General features: G+C 47.1%; 1 protein-coding gene and 2 pseudogenes across 2 annotated transcripts in view; all 3 read right to left on the reverse strand.

Annotated features, from left to right (window-relative positions):
• Window positions 1–523: 523 nt before the first annotated feature.
• The window catches only part of PPME1 (protein phosphatase methylesterase 1), a 31,509-nt gene continuing 10,829 nt past the window's right edge, over window positions 524–21,203 (reverse strand). For both annotated transcript variants that reach the window (XM_056561116.1, XM_056561117.1), the window contains exons 4-15: window positions 20,013–20,103; window positions 17,637–17,694; window positions 17,499–17,550; window positions 17,263–17,417; window positions 16,300–16,390; window positions 16,096–16,161; window positions 12,793–12,919; window positions 12,178–12,307; window positions 9,485–9,529; window positions 9,067–9,131; window positions 4,836–4,903; window positions 524–663 (exon numbers count right to left, since the gene is read on the reverse strand). In XM_056561116.1, the coding sequence (XP_056417091.1) occupies window positions 645–663; window positions 4,836–4,903; window positions 9,067–9,131; window positions 9,485–9,529; window positions 12,178–12,307; window positions 12,793–12,919; window positions 16,096–16,161; window positions 16,300–16,390; window positions 17,263–17,417; window positions 17,499–17,550; window positions 17,637–17,694; window positions 20,013–20,103 (967 nt within the window). In that variant the 3' untranslated portion in view covers window positions 524–644. The remainder of the gene's footprint in view (window positions 664–4,835; window positions 4,904–9,066; window positions 9,132–9,484; window positions 9,530–12,177; window positions 12,308–12,792; window positions 12,920–16,095; window positions 16,162–16,299; window positions 16,391–17,262; window positions 17,418–17,498; window positions 17,551–17,636; window positions 17,695–20,012; window positions 20,104–21,203) is intronic.
• On the reverse strand, window positions 3,840–4,010 carry LOC130359218 (U2 spliceosomal RNA; annotated as a pseudogene).
• On the reverse strand, window positions 4,231–4,335 carry LOC130359877 (U2 spliceosomal RNA; annotated as a pseudogene).

The raw sequence follows: 21,203 nt of genomic DNA on the forward strand, positions 1-21,203 counted from the left end.
TGGAAGGGTGCCAATAATTTTGTCCAGACCATTTTTGGAGTTTGGTGACATTATGTCCAATTTGCTTTTTTTTCCTCCTTTTTTGGTTTATTTCCAATACACACAAAGGGAATAAACATGTGTATAGCAAAACATGTGTTACTGCAATCCTTTCCTGTGAGAAATACTTCATTTTCTAGAACAATTTCAGGGGGGCCAACATTTACGCCCATGACTGTGTATATACACACACATACGCACGCACGCGCGCACACACACACACACCCACACACACACACCCACACACACTCTCCTATGCATAGGTACATACACCTGTGGCCCCTTTAGAAGCCTGTGCTCCTCCATGACCATATGTAAAGGCAGTAAGCAGACTGATGTCTCGCCAAGGTCACGTCAGGTTATCCAGGATGAGCAGGCCATCGGTCCACTGAGGTCCAGCGTGTGCGAACACAGAGACAGCGCCCCCTACCCCCCCCCCCCCCGACCAATGAGAGGAGGATAAAGAAACACCATGGATACTTGATTGTGGTACTGATTGGCATTTACTGATGGCGTCACTCTGCTGCACCGGGATCATCATCGCTGCGGCTTCCGGAGAAAGATATTTACAAGACTGTTCTGTGCCCCCCCCCGACCGCCGGTCACTAACAGGTCGGGAACATGCTGCAAGAGAGAACACAAATGTAAAGGGCTTGTCCTATTATGGCCTATGGGTGTCACACAGAGGGGCTCCCCTGATGCGGAACCTCTCTCATTATGACGTATACCGCAACATACACCATTTGCATAACATATTCTTTTATTTTGCAGGACTCAAAAGTATGAGTAAAATAGGGTTAGTCCAATAAACTTAAAGGGTTACTCCGCCCCTAGTCATCTTATCCCCTATCCAAAGGATGGGGGCAAAGATGTCTGATCGCGGGGGTCTCGCCTCTGGGGACACCCCTGATCTCCTTGCTGCACCCGGCGTTAGTTTAGAGCGTCGCTTGCCGCGCTGAAGGCTCGTGACGTCCTGGCCGTGCCCCGGACGTCACGACTTCTTCCGGCTTTTGATGTCCTAAACTTCACAGTGGAGCGATGATGTCCCCTCAAGGCCAATGATAAGGCTAATTTTATATATATATATATATATATATATATATATATATATATATATATATATATAAAAAGATATTTTAACCGTAACGGCCACGCCCACTCAATGCAAGTCTATGGGAGGGGGTGTGACGGCCATCACGCCCCCTCCCATAGACTTGCATTGAAGGGACGTGGCCGTGATGTCACAAGCGGGGCACGGCGTCACGAGCCTACGCCCCGCGTCGCCAGTCATCCGGCATGGAGCGAAGTTCGCTCCGTGCACCAGATGTCTGGGGATAGGGGATAACATGTCTAGGGGCGGAGTAACATCCATTACGGCCGGGCTGCCAAAATAAAAAAATTTTACTTACCTTCCACCGCCAATATCACTATCCCATCCTCTGGCCCCAAGTCTTCTCTTTTGGTGCTAGACACTTCATGCGGCCGCAGTGAGGTCCCACCTCAATCAGTAATCAGCTGAGTGGTGGGCCCGGCCTTCTTCATGGTGCCTGGGTCTGTCTCATGACACTGCAGCTTAGCCTCATCATTGGCCTTGGTGGGACATCGACGCGCCACTGTGAAGTTTAGGGCATCCAAAGATCGGGGCTATAGGATGGGATGGCACCATTGGCTAGGGAAGGAAGTTAAAGGGGTATTCCGCTCCTAGACATCTTAACCCCTATCCAAAAGGATAGGATATAAGAAGTCTGATCGCATTGGTCCTATGCCGGATGACTGTTGATGTGGGGCGGAGGCTCGTGACGTCACGACCACGCCCCCTCAATGCAAGTCTATGGGAGGGGGCGTTACGCCCCCTCCCATAGACTTGCATTGAGTGGGGGTGGCTGTGACGTCACTGCACCCGACGCTCTAAACGACGGGACCCCCACGACCAGACCTCTCATATATACACATAATTTATATATATATTTTAACAGTAGTAAGAAAACAAAAGCTATTCATAATAAGGTACCACAGTAACCTTACTGACTCTTGAATAAAGATAACAGGTCTGTTTTACTGTAAAGGTCACTGTGTAAAAAACGAAACCCCAAAAATTCGCTAAATTGCATTTTTTTTTTTAAGATTCGCTATATATTTTATGTTAAACCAAAAGAGGTCATTACAAAGTAAACTTGATGGGAAAATAAAAGTTATTGCTATTAAAAGGCAAGAAATAAAAACTGGCCCCATCTTTAAGGGGGTTCTAAAAGAATATCCTGCCAGGAGGGGCCGATCTTTCTTTGTATGCCTAGTGTCAGCGCCTCCTAGTGGCAAGAGCATATACCCACGGTTCTGTGTCCCCCAATGGTATTTTTTATTCAGTTATTTAAGATTTACGGTGCCCGTGTGCTGCGGTGACGATCACTTACCTGTCCTCGGGGCTCCGGAGCGTCCTCTTCGGGATCCCCTGCATTGCCGTCGCTCTCCGTCGTCATCGCGTCGTCGCCAAGCACGCCGTCCCGTCATCCAATAGGAGCGGAGTGCGTAGTGACGTGATGGCGGCGACGGAATGCGAGGAGGACACCCCGGGGACGCGGCAACAGCGATGGAGGGCGACATCCAGGGCAGCGGTGACGAGCGGCGGGGACAGGGGAGTACAACGTCCTATACTTTACATTGCACGGATCCCTCAACATACGATTGTTTCAACAAACGATGGTCCATTTGGAACGGATCACGATCGTATGTTGAGGGACCACTAATGTATGTACACGTCAAGAACATCTGCGGACACAGCAAACATGTCCTGGTGACCGGTGGTAGAGGAGAAACAGTCCTGACTGGTATCTTCCAAGGGATCATGAAATCCCTGGCACGACCCGCCACAGCGACCCATACAGGGTAATGGAGACAAAAAGGGGCCCCTGTATACAGTCTAGGGATCGACCGATTATCGGTATGGCCGATATTATCGGCCAATAATCACGATTTTGGGAATTATCGGTATCGGCAATTACCTTGCCGATAATGCCCCGCTTCGCCCCCCCACCGCGAAGGCTCCCCCCCCGACCCACCGCACCGCTCCCACGACCCACTGTAGTGCTGGGCAGTATACCGGTATGAACCAGATACTGTTTTTTTTCTCCCACGGTATGGATTTTTGCCCATAACGCTATACCGCTCGGGCCCCTCCCCCACCCTCCGAGTCAATAAAAAAAAATTAAACTTACCCGTAATGGGGGTGGTCCGGGCCATCCATCCTTCCTGTAGTGTCCTGCGGCATTCCGGGTGGTGGGTGAACCGGTCCGGGCTGCCCTTCTTCTCCGGGGGTCCTCTTCTCCACTCCGGGCAGGCTCCGGCCTAGTAACGCTGCATAGACGCCGCTACGCCGTGATGTCAGGTGCGTCGCTGTGCAGCGGCGTCTATGCTGCGTTACTAGGCCGGAGCCTGCCCGGAGTGGAGAAGAGGACCCCCGGAGAAGAAGGGCAGCCCGGACCGGTTCACCCTCCACCCAGAATGCCGCCGGACACTACAGGAAGGATGGATGGCCCGGACCACCCTGACAGGTAGGGGGAGAGAAGCGGGTGGTGGCGGTGGCGGCCTATAGCACCGCAAAAGCCACTGAAGTGCATTGATTTAAAGCGCCCGCTTTAAATCAATGATCTGCAGCGGTGTTGCGGGGGGATAAATAGCCGATAACTTATACCGGAATATCGGCTATCGGCCCTAACCTCCACCGATTATCGGTAGCGGTCCTAAAAAACCCGATATCGGGCGATCCCTAATACAGTCTCAGAAAAAAAGAGCCCAGCAGATATTTTTTGTGCACTGTATCTGAAGATACTGCCATATCGGGTCAAAGCATGGGGCGATGGAAGCAAGCTTCGAAATCGGCCCCCGTTCTCAAAAATCCATTTAATATATGGCCCCTGGATAGGGGACGTATCAGATATTAAACTGCAAAAACAAAAAAGGCAATGTCCAGCGAGGAAGTCCAAGCAATTCTCAGCAGCTTATTCAGCAATTAGCCAACATGAAGAACAGGTCGTACGACTAAGGCTGCGCACTGTGGTCGAAACGCGTCACCTGTTCTTCATGTTGGCTAATTGCTGAATAAGCTGCTGAGAATTGCTTGGACTTCCACGCTGGACACTGCCTCTTGTTTCTTGCTGTTACTATGGATCGAGGGTCAGGTCCTTGTCTCGCGTCGTGGAGTGGGCGAGAGGGAGAGCTGTGTCTGCCACTGTTTGCTAGATATTAAACTGATAAGAACAGAGACTACACTTGAGCTCAGCCAAAAGGCCGAGAAGCGATAAATAGTACAGGCTAAGGCTCCAGAGGTCACAAGGGTGCATGGAAAATAAGGCACAATTTAATTATACGCCACAAGAGGGCGCCAAGCACCACTAAATGGTCTGAGAGACCAGCAGCAAATTCACTTTTTTTTTTTTTTTTTTAAACACACACAAAAAATGGAGAGTAGGTGCAGCCTGGTCTCTTGGGGCATGCTGGCTCAGGGGAAGAAGAAGGGCGGCCATACTAGAAAATAATTAAAAAAAGGACCAGGTCTGGGGAGCTCCCAGACCTGTGTCTTGCCTCCTGCTGACACTAGCTAAAACTGATGACCTCACTTCCAGTGGGCGGGTATATCCTGCCAGGGAGGAGCCGACTTTTTTTTTCCTAGTGTCAGCGCCTCCTAGTGGCAAGAGCATATACCCATCTGTAAGGTGTCCACCCCCAATGAAGAGCGACCGAGAAATAAAGAGCACTAGTAACACAAGTCTTTGAATATTTCCCCTCCATTATGTTCTCACCACTGAAATCCCCCAACTGGTTCTGCGAATCGATGGCGCACCAAGAAGGTGGCGACAGCCTCAGCGACCTGTGCAGAAGAAAAGATATATATATGAGTCACAGTGTACGGCCTCTACACACAGCACTCAGAAACCTAAAGGGGTATTCCAGCCACTAAAACGTATCCCCCCTATCCACAGGATAGGGGACAAGTTTCTGATAGCGAAGGCCTCTGGGTCCCCCAGCGATCTCCAAAACAAAGCACCAACTCCACTTAAAGGGGTACTCCGCTGCTCAGCGTTTAGAACAAACTGTTCCGAACGCTGGAGCCGGGAGCTCGTGATCTCATAGCCCCACCCCCTCAATGCAAGTCTATGGGAGGGGGCGTGACAGCTGTCACGCCCCCTCCCATAGACTTGCATTGAGGGGGCGTGACGTCATGAGGGGGCGGGGATATGAAGTCATGCGCTCCCGGAACAGTTTGTTCCAAACACTGAGCAGCGGAGTACCCCTTTAACCCCTTAAGGACAGACCCACTTTTTACCCTAATGACCAGGCACTTAAAATTTATTTTTTATTTTTTTATTTGTCTCGTGTCTCTTTAAATTGTAATAAGTTCAGCTTTTTCTGAGCAGAGCGATTCTGAGATAGTTTTTTCGTGACATATTGTACTTTATATAAGTGGTGCATTTTTGTTGACACATGCAGTATTTTTTTCTGAAAAACTCTGAAATATTGAGAAAAACTGGAAAATTTCTAGCATTTTTTTTTTTAATTAATTTTTTTTATGGTGTTCACTGCGCGGTAAAAGTGATGTCATATTTATTCTGTGGGTCGGTACGATTATGGCGATACCCATTTTATATATAGCTTTATATGTTCTTTTTCCTTTTCCTTTTCTTTTTTGGGTTATTTTCCGACAGCCGTAACTTTTTTATCTTTCGTCCGACGCTATTGAGTGAGGGCTTACTTATTGCGAGACAAGCTGTACTTTTTATTGGTATCATTTTTGGAGATACATTCTACCTTTTGGTCTTTTTTTATTCCGCTATTTGCGCCAAATTAGCTTTTTTTGTTGTTATTTTTTTTATGGCATTTCACCGTGTGGGATAAATTTACATTATAGCTTTATAGTACACGTCATTACGGACATGGTAATACCTACTATGTATAGGATTTGTTTTTTGTTTTTATGATAATACAGGACTTTTATTGGGAAAGGGGCATTTATTAAAATTTTTTATTTTTTTATACTTTTATTGAAAAACCTTTTATTATTTTATTTTTCACTTTTTACAGGTTATACTATGCTGTAATACATCTGTACCGCAGCACAACAGCCTCTGGCTGGATCTCACAGGCTTCCGTAGCAGGCATACAGGAGGTAATCATCTGACCTTCCTGCTGCCATAGCAACCAACCAACGATCGTATCGCGGCGCCGCCGTTGGTGAAGAGGGGGAGCACCCTCCCCCTGTCAACACCATAGAAGCTGTGATCAAGATTGATCACGGCATCTGTGGGATTAATGCTGCCAGGATCGGCACGATCGCGGCCCTGGCAGCTGCGGCGGGACCCCGGCTGTGATTGACAGCCAGGTCTCCCCCACCCCCCCCCGGCGATCTCCTGTAGCGCAGAGATCGCTAGGATGTATGCATACGTCCTGGGGTTGGAAGGGGTTAAACATCTTATCCCCCTATGCAAAGCATAGGAGATGAGATGTCAGATCGCGGGGTGCTGTCGCTGGGAACCCCTGTGATCTCCGGGCCGGCAGCGGTGGTGTCCGGATAAGGGAAGCTTGCATCTTCCGCGTTGGTGACGTCCCGCCACACCCCCTCCATTCATGTCTACGGCTAGTCGTCACGCCTCCCACCACAGACGTGAATGGAGGAGCCGTGGCGGCCGGCATCGCCAGTCATCAAGCACGGAGCGGAGTTCTCACTGTGCACTGATTGACAGGGGTGTCCCAGCAGTGATCGTGGGGGTCCCAAGTGGTAGGACCCCCGCGATCTTACATCTTATCCCCTATGCGTTGGATAGGGGATAAGAGGTTTACAGCAGAGTACCCCTTTAAAGGGGTACTCTGCTGCTCAGCATTTTGAACAAACTGTTCCGAACACTGGAGTCAGCGTAGGGAGCTCGTAAAGTCATAGCCCCGCCCCCTCGATGCAAGTATATGGGAGGGGGCATGACGGCTGTCACGCCCCCTCCCATAGACATGCATTGAGGGGGCGGGGTGTGACATCATGAGGGGGCGGGGCTATGAATTCACGAGCGCCTGGTGCCGGCTCCAGCGTTTGAAACGCTGAGCAGCGGAGTACCCCTTTAATGCATGGAGCAGTGGGCACAGATCCTATGGGAGAACTTAAGATTTTATAATAACTTTATACTGTTCAGTGACCATAGATTCTAGTAGTGGTGGGGGGGGGGGAAAAAGTCGGTGCGTCTTATACGGCGAATACACCCCTATCGCGGCGGTCCCTGCGGCTAATACAGGACATCACCGATTGCAGTGATGCCCTGTATTAACCCTTCGGACGCGGCGATCAAAGCTGACCGCCGCGTCTGAAGGGAAAGTGACACTAACCCGGCTGTTCAGTCGGGCTGTTCAGGACCGCCGCAATTTCACCGTGGCGGTCCCGAACAGCCCGACTGAATAGCCGGGTTAGTGCTTACAGGACACCGGGGGGGGGGGGGGGGGGGGGTGGGGGACCTTACCTGCCTCCTCGGTGTCTTCTCCGTTCAGGGATCCCCTGTATGGCCGGCTCCTTCCTCATCGTCGCGTACGTGCGTTGGCGTGCGTAACGACGTGATGGCGGCGACGGAGAGCGAGGATACCCGGCCGGCAGCAGAGACGTTCTGGAGCAACGGGGACACGGCGACAGCGATGGAGCGACATCCAGGGCAGCGGTGACGGGTCCGGAGCGGCGGGGACACGTGAGTATTACCTCCTATGCAGTGGTCTTCAATCTGCGGACCTCCAGATGTTGCAAAACTACAACGCCCAGCATGCCCGGACAGCCAACGGCTGTCCGGGCATGCTGGGAGCTGTAGTTTTGCAACATCTGGAGGTCCGCAGATTGAAGACCACTATTGGGTTCAAAATCTTTATTTTTTTCGATTTTGCACCTATAAATTGGGTGCATCTTATACACCATTGCGTCCTATAGGACGAAAAATACGGTATTTTTTTTTTTTTTTTAACAATGTATATGCCACAGTTTTCTACTGACTGTGGAATCTGTGGTTAAATGTCCAGGACTGGGGTTAAAGGGGTACTCCGAGAAACTTTTTATTTATTTATTTATTTTTATAAATCAACTGGTGCCAGAAAGTTAAACAGATTTGTAAATCACTTCTATTAAAAAAAATCTTAATCCTTCCAGTACTTATTAGCTGCTGAATACTACAGAGAAAAATGATTTTCTTTTTGGAACACAGTGCTCTCTGCTGACATCATGACCACAGTGCTCTCTGCTGACATCCCTGTCCATTTTAGGAACTGTCCAGAGTAGGAGAAAATCCCCATAGAAAACATACGCTACTCTGAACAGTTCCTAAAATAGACAGAGATGTCAGCAGAGAGCACTGTGCTTGTGATGTCAGCAGAGAGCTCCGTGTTCCAAAAAGAAAATCATTTTTCTCTGTAGTATTCAGCAGCTAATAAGTACTGGAAGGATTACGATTTTTTTAATAGAAGTAATTTACAAATCTGTTTAACTTTCTGGCATTAGTAGATTTAAAAAATAAAATAAAAATAAAAAAAGTTTTCCACCAGAGTACCCCTTTAACTGTGATTCTGGCCAATGCAGCACAGAATTAATCCAAATTAACGCGAGGGAAAATGTGCGGAATACCTGCCTGGAAGACACAGGTGGACATTCCGCTCATTTGAATGTTCCGGCAGGCGCTAGGACTGTTCGGAAATGCGCCATCTCATAGACGGCAATGCATTTTCGAGCAGATTCTGCAGAAGAATAAGTCAGGACATTCACCGTGTAAATTTCGCCGTGAGCACAGTGCAGCAGAATCCCACTGAAATCAATTGAACTCTGCTGTGGCAGAACTTCCGACTGGAATATTCCCCCGGAAATCCACTGGGAAATTCTGCCGTGTGAACGTAGCCCTAAGCTGTAATATAAAGCCGACATCTGCTGCATACAAGCCTAAGACCACCATGTGCATTTCCTATTTCCATAAATGTATGATAGACAGCGCTAAAGAGTTATTCTGTGTCCTGCGAGTGTCTTACTTTATCTGGAGCATCTTCGTGTACAGCATGACCGCACTCCGAAAGAACCTGCATCTGGAACTTTCCTGTAATAGAAACCAAGATCAACCATTGTAATAGCACAAGTCACACGCCGGTCAAGCATCCCACATGGCATCTCAGATCCTTCCCAAAACGTTCCCCTAGTCTGGTATAGGAATCCATACCCAGCCACCTGTGGCTCTATAACAGTGGTCTCCAAACTGTGGCACTCCAGCTGTTGGCTGTCCGGGCATGCTGGGGGTTGTAGTTTTGCAACCACTGTTCTAGAACATCAGCAAACTATTAATGTGTATCTAGATCCCCTGAATGTCACATGGTCACTGTACTAACAGGGGATGAAAACATAGGGAACCCATGGGGCAGAAATGAAGGGATATTAGGTGCCCCCTGGCCTTACCTTGCATCTGTCCTATTGTGAGGTCCTTATCCAATCTGTCCACTCCTGGAAGAACAAACAGAAAAGTAAGAGGCGTCATCTAGGACTATGACCAGACAGAGAAAGATTTACCATCTCATATCTATCTATCTATCTATCTCATATCTATCTATCTATCTCATATCTATCTATCTATCTCATATCTATCTATCTATCTCATATCTATCTATCTATCTATCTATCTCATATCTATCTATCTAATATCTATCTATCTATCTCACATCTATCTCATATCTATCTATCTACATTTCTATCTATCTATCTCACATCTACCTATCTATCTCATATCTATCTCTCTATCTCATATCTATCTCCTATATCTATCGATCTATCTATCTATCTATCTATCTATCTATCTATCTATCTATCTATCTATCTATAAATCCAAAAAAGTAGCACATCAGCCAGTCCACGTTAAATAGGATTAAAGGTGTACTCCGGCGCCAAGACATCTTATCCCTTATCCTTAAGATGCCTGATTGCGGGGGTTCCGCCGCTGGGGACCCCCGTGATCTTGCACGCAGCACCTAGTTACAATCAGTCCCCGGAGCATGATCTCTCCGGGTCTGATGATTGGCGATCACGGGGGCCGGAGCGTTGTGGTGTCAGGGCTCCGGCCCCGTGTGACGTCACGCTCCACCCCCCTCAATGCAAGCCTATGGGAGGTGGTGTGACAGCTGGGACCCCCGCGATTAGGCATCTTATCCTCTATCCAAAGGATAGGGGATAAGATGCCTGACCACGGGGGTCCCGCCGCTGGGGACTCGTGATCTTCCGCGCCGCACCCAGTTAGAATCAGTCTGATTACTGGCGATCACGGGGAGAGAGCATAGTGACGTCACGCCCCCATGTGACGTCACGCCTCGCCCCCTCAATGCAAGCCTATGGGAGGGGGCGTGACAGCTGTCACGCCCCCTCCATAGGCTTGCATCGAGGGGGCGGAGTGTGATAGGGGACAAGATGTCTTAGCGCCGGAGTACCCCTTTAAGGTGCTTGTATTTATTCCATCCTCAGCAAGAAATACAAAAAAAGTGCGATGTTTCGGTAGTCTCCCACTTCAGGCATAGTGTAGTGAACAAACAATGGCTCTTAAATAGCCCCAATGACATCACTCAATTAGTACAATAATGATTTACATAAAAATATTTAAAAGTGCATAAAACATTCCACCATATTAAAAATTCCACATGGTAAATAAAAGTGATCAAAAAGTGCAAAATATTAAGTCTTGCTGCATTATACATCCATATTTATATACAATAAAGTGCAATGAAAAAGAAGATCCGGCCAGGTATTAGAGCGGAACACTCACCACTACACTGTACATACTGTTATGTCAAGTAAGCGTGGGGTGAATTACACTGCGCAAACGCCGACAAAAGCCCGCGACTGCACACATATAAGACCGGGTCTGCATCATAGGTCACATGACGCTATTCAGCATATCGATCCGTAACTATAGTAATCGCAAGCAGTCTAGCTCGTGCAAGCGCACTGCCAATGTAAGAAGATTCCGGCCCCATATTACTGTAGGTCAGAGTAAGGCAGAACAGACCACTGGGTGTCAAGGGTTTTGACAAGTCCAGCCTTTATGACACAATCTGAGGTTGAGCGGCTCCATATGAGTCCAAAGACAGCCGCAGCGCCAAAATCGTCGTCACTAGCCTCTATGGCTCAAAGACATATCTGCCACGTGTATGTATGTATGTGTGTGTGTATGTGTGTGTGTATGTGTGTATGTGTGTATGTGTGTATGTGTGTGTGTGTGTATGTGTGTGTGTGTGTGTGTGTGTATGTGTGTGTGTGTATATGTATGTGTGTGTGTGTATATATATATATATATATATATATATATACCGTATTTTTCGCCCTATAGGACGCACCGGCGTATAAGACGCGCCCAATTTATAGGTGCAAAATCTAAAAAAATTAAGATTTTTAACCCAATAGTGGTCTTCAACCTACAGGAGATCCCTTAAAAGGAGAAGACACCGAGGAGGCAGGTAAGGTCCCTCCCGGTGTCCTGTAAGCACTAACCCGGCTATTCAGTCGGGCTGTTCGGGACCACCGCGGTGAAATCGCTGAACAGCCGGGTTAGTGCCACTTTCCCTTCAGACGCCTCGGTCAGCTTTCATCGCTGCGTCTGAAGGGTTAATACAGGGCATCACCGCGATCGGGTAGCGGGGTTAAGGGGAGGGGTAGCGGGGTTCAGGTTGCGCCGCGGCCATGTATCGTTTTTAACACAGGGTGCCTCCAGTTGTTTCCCCACTACAACTCCCAGCATGCCCTGACAGCCAATAGATGTCAGGGCATGCTGGGAGTTGTAGTGGTGAAACAGCTGGAGGCACCTTGTGTAGATGAACTAAGGGCGGAAGTCCCCCCCCCCCAGCAGGCATCAGTGACGTGGTACCTGCTGGGGAAGTCTGCCTGATAGTGAGCACGCTACCAGGCAGACAAAACTGCATTTTTTATATAGTAAAAATAAAAAAATTAGGCAGGGAGGGGGTTAGGGATAGATGGGAAATAGGCAGGGACAGAGAAGGAAAAAAAAAAAGGGGTGGTGGGAGCTACCCTTTAATGATAATCTAAATCCTTAGCAAATCCTAAAAATGTGAACGGGTCCTGAAACCTGCAGAGAAGCCGAGGTCACTCACCCGCCAGGAGGAGCTGTTTAGGAATAGAGCAGCTGAGGAAGAGGTTGGAAAGACCCCTGAACCACCCGTCCCAGTATTTCTCCGTCTTTGACAACTCGATCCTCCAGGTAAAGGGCTGCTCCTTCTTGGTCTGGAAAAGGACAAAAACAACCGAACTGAAGACATTCTAGAAGTTTCCACACATTGTATTCTTTGTAGGATGAAAACGTACACATCATACACACGATACATTCTCTGCTTTCTGTATTGAGGCCTCCTCCATGTAGTCACTGAACCATTGGTTACTTGTGATGACCGACTACTGGGACCCCCCGCGATCTCCTGTACGGGGCCCTGGCAGTGCGCAGGAAGGGGGCGTGTCCGTCCCAGCATGACGCGGCGGCTGACACGCCCACTCCATGTATTGCTATGGGACATATGGAGGGTGTGTCAGCTGCCGCATCATACTGGAACGGACACGCCCCCTTACTGCGCACTGCCAGGGCCCCGTACATGAGATCATGGGGCCCCCGAGAGGTCGGACCCCCCACAATCTATAACTTATCCCCTATCCTTTGGATATACCACTATCGTTTTCCTTTAAATTGTAAATAGCCAAAGCTAATTTCCTCTCACCTCTGTATCCTCTTTCTTCCTCTTGGTAATGGACTGTCCTTCGTTCTCATCTTCATCTTCTTCCTCTTCTTCAATGATTCCTTCTACTATAGCTTTTGGTCCTTCAGGAGTCATCGCTTCTTCACATCTACAGATAAAGCGGCAGACATCATGGCAAATGTGCTTACAATACATTTACCAAGCCTTGTGTACATGACCGGATCTGAAGACCCTTTTTCTGCAAATAAAGTCCAGCATCTTGGTTGAAGATATAATCCATGTGGTTCATTACTGTAATTGGGTCATGTGATCACCAGACTGACCCACAAAACCACAGTGTCAATCCTGGATCACCTGAATTCCTGTGAACTACAGGATGACAACATCAACTACCAGATCCCTCTCCATGGGATCAAGGTATTAAGTAGTTATAAACTTCCCCTCCAGCTCTATCTGTATGCTGCTGCTGTCTCTATGGGGTCAGGAAATATAGTAGCTATACACCTTCCCTCCAGCTCTAGCTGTATACTGCTGCTGCTATTTCTATGGGATCAGTATATATTGTAGTTATACACCTTTCCCCTCCAGCTCTATCTGTACACTGCTGCTGCCGCTGACTCTATGGGATTAGGAAATATAGTAGCTATACACCTTCCCTTCAGCAGCTCTATCTGTATACTGCTGCTGCTATCTCTATGGGATCAGTATAAATTGTAGTTTTACACCTTACCTCCAGCACTATCTGTATACTGCTGCTGCTATCTCTATGGGATCAGTATAAATTGTAGTTATACACCTTCCCTTCAGCTCTATCTGTATACTGCTGCTATCTCTATGGGATCAGTATAAATTGTAGTTATACACCTTACATTCAGCACTATCTGTATACTGCTGCTGCTACCTCTATGGGATCAGTAAAAATTGTAGCTCTACACCTTACCTCCAGCTCTATCTGTATACTGCTGCTGCTGCTGCTGCTGCTGCTATCTCTATGGGATCAGTATAAATTGTAGTTCTACACATTACCTCCAGCACTATCTGTATACTGCTGCTGCTACCTCTATGGGATCAGTAAAAATTGTAGCTCTACACCTTACCTCCAGCTCTATCTGTATACTGCTGCTGCTGCTGCTGCTATCTCTATGGGATCAGTATAAATTGTAGTTCTACACCTTACCTCCAGCACTATCTGTATACTGCTGCTGCTACCTCTATGGGATCAGTAAAAATTGTAGCTCTACACCTTACCTCCAGCTCTATCTGTATACTGCTGCTGCTGCTGCTGCTGCTATCTCTATGGGATCAGTATAAATTGTAGTTCTACACCTTACCTCCAGCACTATCTGTATACTGCTGCTGCTACCTCTATGGGATCAGTATAAATTGTAGTTCTACACCTTACCTCCAGCTCTATCTGTATACTGCTGCTGCTGCTGCTGCTATCTCTATGGGATCAGTATAAATTGTAGTTCTACACCTTACCTCCAGCACTATCTGTATACTGCTGCTATCATTATGGGATCAGTATAAATTGTAGTTCTATACCTTACCTCCAGCACTATCTGTATACTGCTGCTGATGCTGCTATCTCTATAGGATCAAGATATATCGTAGTTATACACTTCCCCCAGAGGCTGTGTTCACACAATGCATTTCTTTCTGCGTTTTTTCCCCCGAAAAAAAAAAAGGCAGTATAAATGTGTTGTTTTTCCGCAAATCACTGTAAAAAGGGCCATTTTTATAATTATTTTGAAAAATAGCCACAATGTGGTGAAAACGTGTAAACTCTGCATGTGGTGTGAACTGACCCCCAACTCATTTAGGAGTCTCAGCAGGTAATGGTCCTGGTTGTCAGTCTAATCAGGTGATCAAGTTGGTCTCATTAGGTAAATTGCTGAGGAATCATGGGAAATGTAGGCAGCATTTGAAAATCATTATTATTCTGAAATAGGAATTGTCATGGCTGAAAAATGTGTAAACATGGCCTTATTTTATAGCTAAGGCAGCATTCACACCACGTTTTTGTTATACAGTTCCCGTATACGTCTTCAATGTGAAAACCGTACGGAACCGTATTGGAAACCGTACGCATTGACTCTCCATTGAAAACCGTACGCCAAACAATGCATCCAGTTGCATCCGATTTGCGTCTTGTACGGTTTTGTCCATTTTTTTTTACCTGCCACGGTTTTTGGTCCGGGTGAAAAACCGTATTAAACCGTATGCGTTTTTTTTTTTTATTTTTTTTTTTTTTTAACATGGGAGTCAATGGGAACCGCACAGAACTGTATGTGCGTACGGTTCCATCTGTTTTTCACCATACGATTTTTGACTTTGCACAGTTTTTTTTTTCTTGGAATTTCAATCAAACAAGTGAAACTTTATTCATAATGGAGTGAAAAGTTAAAAACGTTTTTTCTTTAAAAACGGATGCAACCGGACATCATTTTTCAAACCTTATCCGGTTAAAGGGGTACTCCGGTGAAAACCTTTTTTCTTTTAAATCAACTGGTGGCAGAAAGTTAAACATATTTGTAAATTACTTCTATTAAAACATCTTAATCCTTCCAGTACTTATTAGCTGCTGAATGCTACAGAGGAAATTCCTTTCTTTTTGGAACACTGATGACATCACGAGCACAGTGCTCTCTGCTGACATCTCTGTTCATTTTAGCAACCATGCATAGCAGATGTATGCTAAGGGTAGCATGGTGGCTCAGTGGTTAGCACTGCTGCCTTGCCGTGCTGGGGACGTGGGTTCAAATCCCACTAAGGACAACAATAAATAAAGCATTATTATTATTACAATAACGTCAGCAGAGAGAACTGTGCTTGTGATGTCATCAGAGAGCATTCCAAAAAGAAAAGAATTTCCTCTGTAGTATTCAGAAGCTAATAAGTACAGGAAGGATTAAGATTTTTTAATAGAAGTAATTTACAAATATGTTTAACTTTCTGCCACCAGTTGATTTAAAAGAAAAAAGGTTTTCACCGGAGTACCCCTTTAAAATTTGTACACACGTTTTGATACAGTTTAGTCCGGTTTTGAGGAATCAGTTTTTCATCAAAAACCTGATAGAGGGAACTGTATTGCAAAAACGTGGTGTGAATGCAGCCTAAACTTTAGATCAGTGTTTCCCAACCAGGGTGCATCCAGATGTTGAATAACTACAACTCCCAACATGCCTGGACAGCCTTTGGCTGTCCAGGCATGCTGGTAGTTGTAGTTTTGCAACACCTGGAGGCACCCTGGTTGGGAAACACTGTTCTAGATGATCCCAGAGGTGCAGACTTTTACTGTCTGCTACCCTGACAAATACTCACTGTTTGACCTGTCCGACCATGGACACCCGGGCTGAGTCCAGATTCCGGATCTGACCACTCTTCACACTAAGAAAAAAAAAAGAAGTCAGAGATTTTTCACATTTTTTTTAAAATAAAATAAAGTTAAATAGTTACATTTTAAAGTTTTAGATTTTTAGATTCTGAACGTAAAAATGGTACAAAAATAAATCTGTACTCACTGACCTCCACTCAATGGCGTTCTCCAGCGATTTGAAGGTCTTAGGACGACTGCGTAAGAAGTTCTGCATACTGTTCAAGGCATCCATTGCCGTGCCTGGGAAACAGACGAGAGTATTCAAGTATAAGTATATCCTAGTATATTAGATACCAGTCTAGTGATCTCCATATCCACTGCCAAACAGTGCCTCCAGCTGTTGCTAAAACTACAACTCCCAGCATGCTCGGACAGCCCAGTGCTCCTCCAACTGCTGCAAAACTACAACTCCCAGCATGCTCGGACAGCCCAGTGTTCCTCCAACTGCTGCAAAACTACAACTCTCAGCATGCTCGGACAGCCTACGGCTGTCCGGGCATGCTGGGAGTTGTAGTTTTGCAACGACATATACAATTCTTACCATGCCTGGACAGCCTATAGTGCCTCCAGCTGTTGCAAAACTACAACTCCCAGGATGCCTGGACAGCCCAGTTTTCCTCCAACTGTTGCAAAACTACAACATCATATACAATTCTTACCATCCCTGGACAGCCTATGGTGCCTCCAGCGGTTTCAAAACTACAACTCCCAGCATGCCTGGACAGCCCTTGTGCAAAACTACAACTCCCAGGGTGCCTGGACAGCCCAGTTTTCCTCCAACTGTTGCAAAACTACAACATCATATACAATTCCTACCATGCCTGGACAGCCTATAGTGCCTCCAGCTGTTGCAAAACTACAACTCCCAGGATGCCAGGACAGCCCAGTGTTCCGTCAACTGTTGCGAAACTACAATTCCCAGCATGCTCAGACAGCCTTTGGCTGCCCGGGCATGATGAGAGTTGTAGTTTTGCAACACCATATAACAAAGGAACAATGACCCTATGTTAGCAGTGGCCCCTGACAACTAACACTAGGTCCCAGAGGAGCAGAGAACAGTCCCTCGCCTCTCCTACAGCCGCCCATGTCATGGAGTTGTCACTGTCACTTACCTTCTACAACGTCGATCATGCACAGGCCTAACAAACTGGGGATGAGATTAGCTGCAGCAATGTGGACAGCAATGGCTCCCCCCATACTGTGTCCTATAAGCATGATGGGAGGGAGTAGGTCTCCATACAAGGCTTCCACCACGTTCCCGATGTCCCTGATAACAAATATGAGAAGTCATGTATGTGAATGGTGTACAGAGTACTTACCTGCACTAACTCCTTTACATAAGACTCACCGGGCCATGGTCTCTGCTGACAGGTCCTCAGGGTTCCCCACCTTGGTTTCTCCTTGGGGGATAAATCAAATGGCTACTTAGTATTTGTAACAAGCAGCGTATTAACCGGTAAATAACATAATAGGGCTCGGCACTTACCATGGCTCCGCTGATCTATCGCAACAACTCTGCACTGAATCCGGCTCATGATCGCAGTCTAAGAAACGGGAAAAGAGAATACAACGTTGTAATCCAGACATCATTCTGACCTCTATACTGATGGCCTCCAACACCTCTGTGACCCCACCATATATGATCCATCATGTCTTCCTGAACTACTATGACCTCCACCTCTTATAATCACAGCTAAACCTTCACCTCTTTCCAGGCTTCCTGCCCCCTGTGACCCTCCCCTAATATCCAATGTGATACCCCGACCTCTATCAAGGCTTCCTGCCCCCTGTGACCCTCCTCTTATATCCAATGTTATACCCCGACCTCTATCAAGGCTTCCTGCCCCCTGTGACCCTCCCCTAATATCCAATGTTATCCCCCGACCTCTATCAAGGCTTCCTGCCCCCTGTGACCCTCCCCTTATATCCAATGTTATACCCCGACCTCTATCAAGGCTTCCTGCCCCCTGTGACCCTCCTCTTATATCCAATGTTATACCCCGACCTCTATCAAGGCTTCCTGCCCCCTGTGACCCTCCTCTTATATCCAATGTTATATCCCGACCTCTATCAAGGCTTCCTGCCCCCTGTGACCCTCCTCTTATATCCAATGTTATACCCCGACCTCTATCCAGGCTTCCTGCCCCCTGTGACCCTATTCTTATATCCAATGTTATACCACGACCTCTATCCAGGCTTCCTGCCCCCTGTGACCCTCCTCTTATATCCAATGTTATACCCCGACCTCTATCAAGGCTTCCTGCCCCCTGTGACCCTCCCCTAATATCCAATGTTATATCCCGACCTCTATCAAGGCTTCCTGCCCCCTGTGACCCTCCTCTTATATCCAATGTTATATCCCGACCTCTATCAAGGCTTCCTGCCCCCTGTGACCCTCCTCTTATATCCAATGTTATACCCCGACCTCTATCAAGGCTTCCTGCCCCCTGTGACCCTCCCCTAATATCCAATGTTATATCCCGACCTCTATCAAGGCTTCCTGCCCCCTGTGACCCTCCTCTTATATCCAATGTTATATCCCGACCTCTATCAAGGCTTCCTGCCCCCTGTGACCCTCCTCTTATATCCAATGTTATACCCCGACCTCTATCCAGGCTTCCTGCCCCCTGTGACCCTATTCTTATATCCAATGTTATACCACGACCTCTATCCAGGCTTCCTGCCCCCTGTGACCCTCCTCTTATATCCAATGTTATACTCCGACCTCTATCAAGGCTTCCTGCCCCCTGTGACCCTCCCCTAATATCCAATGTTATCCCCCGACCTCTATCAAGGCTTCCTGCCCCCTGTGACCCTCCCCTAATCTCCAATGTTATACCCCGACCTCTATCAAGGCTTCCTGCCCCCTGTGACCCTACTCTTATATCCAATGTTATCCCCCGACCTCTATCAAGGCTTCCTGCCCCCTGTGACCCTACTCTTATATCCAATGTTATACCCCGACCTCTATCAAGGCTTCCTGCCCCCTGTGACCCTCCCCTTATATCCAATGTTATACCCCGACCTCTATCAAGGCTTCCTGCCCCCTGTGACCCTCCTCTTATATCCAATGTTATACCCCGACCTCTATCCAGGCTTCCTGCCCCCTGTGACCCTCCCCTAATATCCAATGTTATCCCCCGACCTCTATCAAGGCTTCCTGCCCCCTGTGACCCTCCTCTTATATCCAATGTTATACCCCGACCTCTATCCAGGCTTCCTGCCCCCTGTGACCCTCCCCTAATCTCCAATGTTATACCCCGACCTCTATCCAGGCTTCCTGCCCCCTGTGACCCTCCCCTAATCTCCAATGTTATACCCCGACCTCTATCCAGGCTTCCTGCCCCCTGTGACCCTCCTCTTATATCCAATGTTATCCCCCGACCTCTATCAAGGCTTCCTGCCCCCTGTGACCCTCCTCTTATATCCAATGTTATACCCCGACCTCTATCAAGGCTTCCTGCCCCCTGTGACCCTCCCCTAATATCCAATGTTATATCCCGACCTCTATCAAGGCTTCCTGCCCCCTGTGACCCTATTCTTATATCCAATGTTATACCCCGACCTCTATCCAGGCTTCCTGCCCCCTGTGACCCTCCCCTAATATCCAATGTTATACCCCGACCTCTATCAAGGCTTCCTGCCCCCTGTGACCCTCCTCTTATATCCAATGTTATATCCCGACCTCTATCAAGGCTTCCTGCCCCCTGTGACCCTCCCCTAATATCCAATGTTATACCCCGACCTCTATCCAGGCTTCCTGCCCCCTGTGACCCTCCTCTTATATCCAATGTTATACCCCGACCTCTATTAAGGCTTCCTGCCCCCTGTGACCTGCCCCGGCCACCATGTCTGTACTCACTGTGAAGACAGCCCAGGATAGGGCCGAATGGCCTCCTCCATGAAGCAGCAGCAGGACAGGCCCCTCCGATCCGCTCTTGTATATACGAAAAATGTGTTCCAAGTTAAGGAAGAGATGGGGGACTGAGGAGGTCAACGACAATATGTCTACTAAAATCATTATAGCATCACCCGCCCTCCTCATGTTGCAGGGCACAATAACCGCTGCAATCGGAGATCACACATTACTTATTATGAGTCTTATGGGGCTCACCTTAAAGGGGTACTCCGGTGGAAAACTTTTTATTTTTTTTTGTAATCAATTAGTGCCAGAAAGTTTTGTACAGATTTGTAAATTACTTCTTTTAAAAAATCTTAATCCTTCCAGTACTTATTAGCTGCTGAATACTACAGAGGAAGGTCTATATTTTTTTTTTGGAAAACAGAGCTCTCTGCTGACATCACATGCACAGTGCTCTCTGCTGACATCTCTGTCCATTTTAAGAACCAGAATAGGAGAAAATCCCCATAGAATACATATGCTGCTCTGGACAGTTCCTAAAATGGACAGAGATGTCAGCAGAGAGCACTGTGGTCATGATGTCAGCAGAGAGCTCTGTGTTCCAAAAAGAAAAGAACTTCCTCTGTAGTATTCCTATATAGAAAAAGCGCAGAAAAAAAAATAATCCTTTTTTGGGAGCGGTCCAAAGAATTTTTCACTACAAAACGCAGGATCAAAACAGGGAGGTGTGAAACCGGACTTACACTTGATTAGTGGTTCTCGATAAACCACTCACAAACTTGAAAACGCCTTTATTGCAATATCCCCTATGGATCCTTGTCCGCTACAATCCACTTCGGTCGGCACAAAAGTCCCTCCGAATGCATCAATGGAAAAAACGAAAAAAAATCTAAATGGGAGAGCGGACATGGTCGATAATAAGGTACATTAATATAATACAATCATTAAAAGGGGTTATCCAGGAAAAAACTTTTTTATATATATATCAACTGGCTCCAGAAAGTTAAACAGATTTGTAAATTAATTTGATTAAAAAAATCTTAATCCTTTCAGTACTTTTGAGCTTCTGAAGTTAAGGTTGTTCTTTTCTGTCTAAGTCCTCTCTGATGACACCTGTCTCAGGAACCGCCCAGTTTAGAAGCAAATCCCCATAGCAAACCTCTTCTAAACTGGGCGGTTCCCGAGACACAT

This window comes from Hyla sarda, chromosome 2 (genome assembly GCF_029499605.1).
Source record: "Hyla sarda isolate aHylSar1 chromosome 2, aHylSar1.hap1, whole genome shotgun sequence".
Lineage (NCBI taxonomy): Eukaryota > Metazoa > Chordata > Amphibia > Anura > Hylidae > Hyla > Hyla sarda.